Consider the following 11,076-nt stretch of genomic DNA (forward strand, 5'->3'; position numbering starts at 1 on the left):
ATGGAATTATGGAAACGAATGCAAGAAAACTTTCAAAATAATAAAGATGTAAGGATTTTTTAGAAAGAAAAAGTTGAGGTTTATCCGAAAAAATGAAAAAAAAATGAAGGGCTAAATCGAAAAAAATGAAAATGTAATGGGTAAATCGAAAAAAATGTAAGGGCTAAATCGAGAAAAAAATTATAAGGGTTTTTTAGGAAAAAATAAAGTTGAGATTTAATCCGAAAAAACAAAACCCAATATATAAAGTCTTTTTTGTGATTATCCCTTTAAGAAAAACACAAATGGAAAAATGAAAAATGGCTTAGTGGATAACTGATGTCTTGAGGAGCTTCAACAAAATGCATCACAAGAGCTAAAAAAATCAATAAGATTTTAGTAGGTTATAGTTAACTGTGAGAAAGAACATGATTGTATAATTTTTTCATGAGAAGATCGTCGAGATGATACCATAAACGCTCAAAAAGATTTATTTGAATAAGTCACTAATTAATGTGTTGACTATGTTGTAGTTGTTTCTTACATAAAAATGAGGGAGGGATCGATTATGAAGAATCATTTGACGATAATCTATAACTTAATCATGATGATGAAAGCAGGTAAGGAAAGCCGTTGGAGCAACCTCCTTCACCACTATTGTCGACGGTGAAAGCCTCATGTTGCCTCTGCCTAACTTCCTTCGCGATTCGCCACCATCAACACCTCCCTTGCCCATATGCTACCTTCGGTCGATGCTAGCAGTTTCCGACAAGGCTTAATAGCCAAAAGAGGAGCCACCAGAAAACCAACTCCCTCTCTCCCTCGTTCTTTACTATCGATCATCAACACCAAAACACCCCTACCTACTGTTGTTCTACTTTCTATTTGCCTCCCACCCTTCAAGTTTCACTGCCAACACAAAAGAGGAACAATTGAGAGTTGTCGGAGCATCCCTCGCTGAGATGGCAGTCTACAACAACCCGGCTATTCCCTTCCTTTTCCTTCCTCCTTCGAGCAGCTAAAGCATCGGTGGTACTTTCCCAATTCACCCACTTCCCGACCGCCCCTTTTTCTACCTTCATCCTTCTTCTTCTCGATAAGGCAAGGATGGAAGCCCCACCCTCTAGTTGCATTGCTTGGTCCTAAACAACCCTCCCATTTGTTTTAAGAACAAAACAATCCCTCTAGTTTAAATTATTACACTTGATCGTCTATTTTAAACTCAATAAGTGTTGATGTGCGGTTTCTCACATCAAACTTCACAAAAATGTAAGAGTCGAAATGTCTTCTGAGGCGTCGAAGTCCTTTTTGGGTTGTTTAGTGTCGAAGTCTAGCACTTCGCTATGTATGTATTTTGTAAGGCACTATAAGATGTCGAATCTTAATGTCTAGTCCTTAAATATTTTTTGTGAGCCTATATCACCCTATAAATAGGGTTAGGTGCTGTTTGTTTTTCTGAAGCCAAAATGTCTGCAGTCTGCGGACCACATCTACAAGCCTTTGCAGCAAAAGAGGTGGACCAAACGTCTGCAGTCTGCAATAAGAAGACTGTTTGTTTTTTAACTTCTGCAGGCTGCTAAAATAAACTGAATTTTAAATAAAATTATTTTACAAACTTCAAATGATTTTTCAACACCAAAATTTTAATAATAATAGTCATACAACACTGAAAATAAAATTCATGCAACTAAATTAGTCATACAATAAAAAAATGGTTTTACAATAACAATTTCATTTAAAACAATTCAATCTATATTGTGCATCAACTGCTCAACAATTTCATCTCGTAACTGAGTCATATATTCACGGTTTGCTGCAGTACCATGTGTTGGAATCCCGTCTTCATCATCATCAACGGCCACATTGTTATTTCGAAACGAGACATTGGGTTCATCGTATCGTGCGAAATACTCATCACTCAGTCCTTCTCTCATTATAAAATTATGAAGCACAAAACATGTCATGGCAATGTTTCTTTGTGTAACAAACGGGAATGGTGCCATCCTCTTCAATATAGGGAAGTGTGCTTTCAAAACGCCAAAATCACGCTCAATGACATTCCGAAGTTTTGCATGTCCATGGCTAAATTTTTCTTTATTTGTCAATGCATGTCTTTGACGAAAATCTCCAAGCCAATACCTCACATTACGATAAGGGGCCATAAATCCTCGAGTGTGTGCATATGCGGCATCACAAAGATAATATTTGTCTGTAAAAAATGCAAAACACTAATCAATTTTCAAACAAAAATAAAAATATTTAAAAAAACAAAAACTTACTGATGTGTGTGAAACCAACTAGTCTTAATCCTACTTTTCTAATGTAAATTTAACACACAAAATGCAGTGTACCTATCAATTGTGGTGTAGTTAAATAAGTAGGGTATCGAACTCACGGAATGGAAATCAAACTAATTACTAATATTATCTAAAACAAATACTTAAATAGAAGGGGTTTCTCTAGTTTTACAAGACTAGAAACTTAACTAACACTTAATTAAGCAACTAACAACTAAACAATTAAATTGCAACTAAATTCAATGATAAAAAGGACTTCTGTTTAAGTTCGAATCAATTGGTCATATGGTTGATTTTATGGTAAATATATCGGATTAACTTTTCATTGGCTACCGGGATTAGGTTCACGTTTGTTATTGCTAATCCTTAGGAAACAGATTAATTCAAGCAGTGGCCAGTTGTCTAAATTAATAAGTTCCCTAGTTAATGAATTCGGGTTAAGTAAGACTTGTATTGGTTAATTGAATTGGTGATTCAATTAACCTCTTGTTGATGGTATCACACAAGCTCACGTATTAACTTACCTATCTTCTAGTAAATTCTAGTTTCACATTCGTTATTCCTAGACATATAAATATGTGGTCACATAAATCATATGAAATTGATAACTAAGAGATGTTCATACAACTTAATTACTGATTTATTAACAGAAAATAGTTGTTATTAATATATGAGGTTCTTTAACAAGCTTAACAAAACAATATCACCAATTAAAATTAATCCTAACCATAAAATCAATCCATATTCACAAAATCATCTACCCTAAATAGAAGATATGAGTTTTAACTCATGATTACAGCAGAAAGTAACTCAAAAACGAAATCAATTGATGCAAACATAGTTTAAACAAAATATTAAGTAAATAGTAAACCTAAATTGCCTTTGATCTTCTCAAAATTGGAATCTAAGTTGAAATCTCGAAAACCACAGCTTCTAAGAACCCTTCTGGCCTCTAAAAATCGTCCATAGCTTCCCCCATTCGTTAGGGTTCGAATGAGAAGCGTTTCTATTATATATATATATATATATATATATATATATATATATATATATATATATATATATTCTGAAAATAGGGGCTAATCGGCGAGTCCAGTGACTGACTCGGTGAGTCCATCACTTAAAATCCAGTGTACGGCAAGTCAAAGCCAAGAATCGCGAAACTTCTAACCAAATCGTCGACTTGATGGCCTACTCGTCGAGTCCATTTGGAATCAACATTTTCTCAAAGCACGAAAGTCGTCCGAAATTGTGTCTAGTTTTCAGAACATTTTAAATCTCGTCAATCGGAGTTACGGTTCATGAGATATGGCAAAAACACTGACGAGGGGTCAAGCTGTCCAACAACATCCTTCTTTCTTCAAAATCTAAGATCCAAGCCTCCAATCGCTAGTTCCGCTTCCTTTTCTTTCCGAGCATGTCTTTTATTGCTGAAATTGAAATATTAAGCTAATTAAGTACCTTTTGTTTATTAAATGAGACAAAAACAACATAAAGTATTAAGATAATGCATGAATTTTATAACTAAATATGTCCATATCAAAATACCCCACACTTGACTTTTGCTTGCCCCCAAACAAAACTGAATTTTAGCACACCAATATCACATACGACAATCCCAATCAAACCCAGCCATTATGTCAAGACCGCAACGCATGCATTTGTGTCTAAAATTTTTCCTAAGGACCCCCCTTAATTCTAAATACTCACAATCCTCATAAACACTCACCCACTTCTTTTGAACAATGCTCATTTTATGCATCCCTCTGAATCCATCTGCAGAAAACCTCCTAGCCTCAAGGTACTTTTGGTTGAGCAACCCAAGCATACATAATCTAGACAATTACAACTTTTTGATACCACTATAGAGCTCATTTGGAATTCTTCACTTATTGGACATATGATCTTGATTTCTTTGAATTCACCACTTTTTGATTTTTGGTATCTTCAACTTTTGAACTTTGGAATTTTTAATCTTCGAATTTACACTTTAATAGCTCCAAAACTCTTTCAACTTTTCTTGTAATTCTCTCTTTTTTTTACATGTATCTCACTTTTTTTTTCTTTCACTCAAAACCTACATGCTTAAGCAAGGGCGCTCAACTTCAACCTTTATTGATTAAAGATAAAAATTTTCCTGGATACATTTCAAGTACACGATGCTAAACATATTTCGTCCCTAAAACTAAGTGAGGTTGTGTTTTTGTCTCATGATTTCACTAGAATAAAGGGGGTCACAAATGCATTATAACGTGTATAGGCTCAACTAAACATTTGGGTCTTCATAAAATCATCAAACATAATACTAGCATGAACCCTAATTGCTTTTACCAAGATTTCCTATATTAGTCCTAGCAATTTTAATGCAAAAATTTCAAAATTTTCAAAATTTAACTAAAATTTTTAACTAATGTAACCAACCCCCTACCCACACTTAATTTATGCAATGTCCCCATTGCATATTATGCATGATAAAGAACAATAAAATAAAGAGGGAATTGGAACAAACTCCCCTGGGATAGTAGTGGCGAGGTTGATATTTCTTCTTTTGAGCTCCATCTTCAGCTGACTTTAGACATGGGAACAGCTCATCCATGCCTTGGGTGTCATTCGTCTCGTGTGGTTGACAGCTCCAAAATATCGAGGAAAAAGCTTCTTGGAAATGCTCGGAAATGATCTTCAAAAATATAGACAATGCCCATTTCAAATGTAATCCAATCACCAACTTGAAGGTAAGAGAAAGTGTAACTCGTCGAGTCCAGAGTGAACTCGCCGAGTTAAGTCGATAACAGTCGGGTTTTTCCAAATGGACTCGTCGAGTATCTGAATGAAACTCGGCGAGTTTTCTTCACTGAGTGAAAAAAATTATCTCCTGCTTCAGGTTCGTTTCTGGGGTTTGAGGAGATTATTATAGCAATATTCCCCCTCATTTTTCTTCAGTAAAAGCACATCCCTTCAGCTGTTTAATTATCGGACTCGTAATTAGACTCAATTCTCCCATTCTTATCATTTTAGACTCGATCCCACGTTTTATTCCTCACACTTTATTCATTCATTCTATCCCTCACCCTATATTCTGAAAAGATCAAAAACAAATACCAAGTAATAAAAAAAATCAAAATAAAAATCCTAAATTATCCCTAAATACTAGAAGTTTAGAAAGTAAAAGAAAAGCAAACTCTAATGACGGGTTGCCTCCCGCAAGTGCTTCTTTTTGTGCGAGTCTTTAGCTGGACTCCCAACTTAATAAACTTCCAATAAACTCAATGCCAATCCATCCGTTGCATTGAATATTTTCTTTGGACCAAATTGTAAAATTTGGCTCTTTGCTCCAAAAATTGGCCAAGCGAGCTTTAATTCATGTAACCCAAGAATCTTGACAAGGGTTGGAACCGGTTGGATACTAATCATAAATGGATCGTGCCTTAGAACTTTCTCCAAAGTTGGAATCGTCACCCTATGCTTCTAAACACAAACCGGAAATACAGGGGGTCATGTCATGGTAATGGTCAAACCATGGCTTGGTTCCTGCAACTCAGCTTGTTCTTGTTCTTCGTCTGACCCCTCTGCCAGCAACCTTTCCAGCTCCTCCAAGTCTCTTTCTGGATTAAATTCTCCATCTTGTAACTTTAGCTCTTGTAACTCAGATGTCCCTTGTGTGTTGGGCAAGATGTTATCTAACCATCTTCCAAATTCCTTCAAATCATCATCTGATTCATACTCCTCATCTTCTTGCTCTTGTGACTCAGATGTCCCTTGTGTGTTGGGCAAGATGTTATCTAACCATCTTCCAAATTTCTTCAAATCTTCATCTGAGTCATACTCCTCATCTTCTTGCTCAATTTCCTGTACTACTTCCTCAAGAAAAGCATCAAGAGCATCGAGATTTGGAAAATACATAATAAATAAAAATAAAAATAAAAATTAAACTAAATAAAAAAAATTAATCAACAAATTAATAAAATGATAACAATTAGCAAATAAAATTAACTATTTAGAACCGTTCCCCGGCAACGGCGCCAAAAACTTGATGTGTGTGAAACCAACTAGTTTTAATCCTACTTTTCTAATGTAAATTTAACACACAAAATGCAGTGTACCTATCAATTGTGGTATAGTTAAATAAGTAGGGTATCGAACTCAGGGAACGGAAATCAAACTAATTACTAATATTATCTAAAACAAATACTTAAATAGAAGGGGTTTCTCTAGTTTTACAAGACTAGAAACTTAACTAAGACTTAACTAACACTTAATTAAGCAACTAACAACTAAACAATTAAATTGCAACTAAATTCAATGATAAAAAGGACTTCTGTTTAAGTTCGAATCAATTGGTCCTATGGTTGATTTTATGGTAAATATATCGGATTAACTTTTCATTGGCTACCGATTGAGATGATTAGGTTCACGTTCATTATTGCTAATCCTTAGGAAACAGATTAATTCAAGCAGTGGCCAGTTGTCTAAATTAATAAGTTCCCTAGTTAATTAATTCGGGTTAAGTAAGACTTGTATTGGTTAATTGAATTGGTGATTCAATTAACCTCTTGTTGATGGTGTATCATACAAGCTCACGTATTAACTTACCTATCTTCTAGTTAATTCTAGTTTCACATTCGTTATTCCTAAACATATAACTATGTGGTCACATAAATCATATGAAATTGATAACTAAGAGATGTTCATACAACTTAATTATTGATTTATTAACAGAAAATAGTTGTTATTAATATATGAGGTTCTTTAACAAGCTTAACAAAACAATATAACCAATTAAAATTAATCCTAACCATAAAATCAATCCATATTCACAAAATCATCTACCCTAAACAGAAGATATGAGTTTTAACTCATGATTACAGTAGAAAGTATCTCAAAAACGAAATCAATTGATGCAAACATAGTTTAAACAAAATATTAAGTAAAGAGTGAACCTAAATTGCCTTTGATCTTCTCAAAATTGGAATCTAAGTTGAAATCTCGAAAACCACAGCTTCTAAGAACCCTTCTGGCCTCTAAAAATCGTCCATAGCTTCCCCCATTCGTTAGGGTTCGAATGAGAAGCATTTCTATATATATATATTCTGAAAACAGGGGCTACTCGGCGAGTCCAGTGACTGACTCGGCGAGTCCATCACTTAAAATCCCGTGTACGGCAAGTCAAAGCCAAGAATCGCGAAACTTCTAACCAAATCGTCGACTTGATGGCCTACTCGTCGAGTCCATTTGGAATCAACATTTTATCAAAGCACGAAAGTCGTCCGAAATTGTGTCTAGTTTTCAGAACATTTTGAATCTCGTCAATCGGAGTTACGGTTCATGAGATATGGCAAAACGACTGACGAGGGGTCAAGTTGTCCAGCAACATCCTTCTTTCTTCAAAATCTAAGATCCAAGCCTCCAATCGCTAGTTCCGCTTCCTTTTCCTTCCGAGCATGTCTTTTATTGCTGAAATTGAAATATTAAGCTAATTAAGTACCTTTTGTTCATTAAATGAGACAAAAACAACATAAAGTATTAAGATAATGCATGAATTTTATAACTAAATATGCCCATATCACTTACCTGGTGGTGAAAACGGGAATGATGCTTGTGGATCGGCTACTGCTTTTGATAATATTCTAGAGCCTTGCGCTACCCCTTCCCACCCGGCCACAACAAATGTAAAAATCATTTTGAAGTCACAAATTGCCAATAAGATTTGGTAGCAATCTCCCTTTCCACTACTTCTATATAAGTCTTGTTTCTTAGCAGGGACAACAGCATGTATCAAAGTGCCATCAAGTGCACCAACCGCCCCTTTGAAAACCCGTCGTAGCCTCCTATCGTGTCCCGGAATGTTTGGATTCGGATTAAAAGATGTTGGTACTATAACATCTTGTGCGAAAAGCATCATCTTTTCCAACACTTCATACAAAAATTTATGAATTGTTTGCTTCGAGTGTTGAAATCTCCGCTTGATAATCACGTAACGTTGATTATGGCCGATCATCATCAAAAACATAGCCATCTTTTCCTCAACCGATACATGTTTGTTGTCCTTTAATGAGTAATTTGCTCTAAAATGAGCACACAGTCGTACAAAAGAGTCACGAGACATGCGTAATACTTCAACACATTGTAAACGATTACAATGTAATAACTCCAATGTGTATTCATGTCCCGTCATTTCCGAATCATTATCCCGCAATCGTTTCACACCCCTCTTCCAAAAATAACAGATGTATAGGTACATAAGAATTACAAGAAGTAACTTTTGATCGTGATCCATTATGAACCTAAAATCAACAAAGTATAACTTTAAAAAACATTACATTAATCATATTTCAAGTAGCAAAAAAACATTACATAAACCGTATTTCAAGTAGCAAATAAACATTACATTCATTACATTAATCATATTTCAAGTAGCAAAAAAACATTACATAAACCATATTTCAAGTAGCAAATAAATATTAGATAAACCATATTCCAAGTAGCAAAATAACAAAAAATAGTTCCAACAAAAGCAAAAAGACCTAACAAAATAGTTTCAACACAAGAAAAATCAACGGACAATCTTTCTGTCCTTCAAAACTCCTAAACTTATACCCGTCATCTCAAGCCATCCTCGTAATATCTCGGGAACATCGGGCAAATGCATCCACATCTCTCTCATGTTCATGGTCCCTCCAAAAATATGATATGCAACAAAGCGTAAAGGATCTGTAGGGCCTAACTGAAGCACCTCTAACTTCTCTAAACATTGATGAATTGTATACCCTTTAGTCAAACTTTGTAGAGCCTTTTTCATTTCAAATGCTAAATCGTCAGCAGTAATAGAAGTTCCATCAAGGGAAGAAGCAGACAGTGAGGCACTAGGAGCTGTAGGAGTTGAGGGTTTAGCCCTTTTATTGGGGTTACCGGATGGTGAAGCGGCAGAAGGGGAAGCAGCAGAATGGGAAGCAGCAGAAGGTGGTGGCTCACTAGCATGATGGGAAGTGTCATCACCATCATCATCTATTGCAACAAAAGGGGTGGCGGTAATCTGAAGTGGTGGAACACTGCAAGAGGATGCTCCAGCTATTGATGATGATTGGGTTGAGTAACTCCTAAAATTACCAGTAGCACTATTTCCATTAAAAAGACGTGCACAAAGATCTGGAAAAGGCAGTGGAATTGTTTTCAATGAAGCAGCCTTCGGATGACCCTAAACCCAAATGTAAGAAAAAATATTATAAGAATATTTAGCAACTTCAAACATAAATGTTTATTATATATATATATATATATATATATATATATATATATATATATATATATTAATGTATATGTACCTTCTTAAAATCATCCCACTCCTTGACTGTTAAGTTAAAAGTGTTTGTTTGAGAATTGTATATGTTACCAGTTTTGTTTTTTCAATATACCCATCATGTGTATTTGGCTTTCAAATTGTCATATGCGTTTTTCATTTGTTTTTTACTCAAATCAACACCAAATTTTTCCTTAAGAACTCTTCCAAGCCTTATCCATGAATCTTTCTGCAAACCCAACCCTTTTCTACCAACACTCTCTACTTCTTTAATACAAGTATCCAATAAGCATTTTAAATGTTCATTGGTCCATTGTTGTTTTTCTGTCATTTCTAATAACCAATATATCATTGACAAATAAGATTTTATAAGGTATTGTAAAAAGTATTTTCAATAAAAAGTATTTTCAAAAAAAATCAAAACATTCACAACAATATTTCATATTTCCAGCACAATTTTTCATATTTTAATCAAGAAAAAAACTTGATTTCAACAACAATTTTCAAAGCAATATTAAACAACAATTCACAGCATTTTCAGCAACATCTAACATCAAATTTAAGAAAAAACAACCACTTTCAGCAAAAAGAATCAACAAATTTTACTAGATTATAGACTTTTCAGCAAGAATAAACAACATTCACAATTTTCAACAACAATTTTCAGCATATTAAACAACTTAAAAGGGTCTTTCAACACCAAAATTGAATTTTCAGCAATGTTATGGAATTTCTAGCATTATTTTCACATTTTCAGCACTATTTTCGTATTTTCAGCAACAAAAAACTTGATTTTCAGCAACAAAAAACTTGATTTTCAACAATCTTATGAAATTTCTAGCAAAATACACAAGGAATATGATTTTCAGCGCTATTTTCATATTTTCAACACCAAAAAACTTGATTTTTAGCAAAAAACTTGATTTTCAGCAATCTCATGAAACTTCCAGCAAAATACACAAAGAACTCGATTTCCAGCAACATTTAATAAGAATTTTACACAGGAAAATCTTTTTTCAACCATATTTTCGAATTTCCAATATCTAACAACAAATTTATACAACAAGAAGCAATTTCAGGAAAATTAAACCACATATTTCAGTACATTAGAGAGTTTTCAAGCAAGATTAATCATCAAATTGATGTTAGAACCGGAAAAAAAAAATGAAGAAAAAAGAAAGCAAACTGTTCGTTGCGTTGATGTTCGTCTGCGATGGGAGAGGAGGCGTTTTCTATTGCCTGCGATCGGAGAGGAGGCGGCGGTGGACGGCGGTGCTGATCGGAGAAGATGAACAATGGTCGATGAAGACGATGTTGGAGCGAGGCAGGAGCGTCGATGGTGGGTGAAACGTGAGAATGGATGGGCCGAATAGAGAAAGAAAAGAAAAAGGCGTGTTTTTTTAGGTTAAAACCACTTCACAGATCTTAGTTGGTCCGTTCAGGGGTGACCGCGAGAGTGGGTAAGGTAGCATACCATTTAGAGCTACCTGCGGAGTTGAGCCAGAT

At 34.8% G+C, this 11,076-nt stretch overlaps 1 protein-coding gene across 1 annotated transcript; it reads right to left on the reverse strand.

Moving 5' to 3' along the window:
- Positions 1 to 1,724: 1,724 nt before the first annotated feature.
- On the reverse strand, positions 1,725 to 8,448 carry LOC145140538 (uncharacterized). The gene is made up of 2 exons (XM_079073998.1): positions 7,845 to 8,448; positions 1,725 to 2,188 (listed from the first exon to the last, which is right to left on the reverse strand). Exons 1-2 carry the CDS (start codon positions 8,446 to 8,448, stop codon positions 1,725 to 1,727), a joined length of 1,068 nt encoding a protein of 355 aa, XP_078930124.1.
- Positions 8,449 to 11,076: the final 2,628 nt, after the last annotated feature.

The sequence above is a fragment of the Lactuca virosa genome, chromosome 9, assembly GCF_052849685.1.
Source record: "Lactuca virosa cultivar CGN04683 chromosome 9, Lactuca_virosa_CGN04683_v6, whole genome shotgun sequence".
Taxonomy (NCBI): domain Eukaryota; kingdom Viridiplantae; phylum Streptophyta; class Magnoliopsida; order Asterales; family Asteraceae; genus Lactuca; species Lactuca virosa.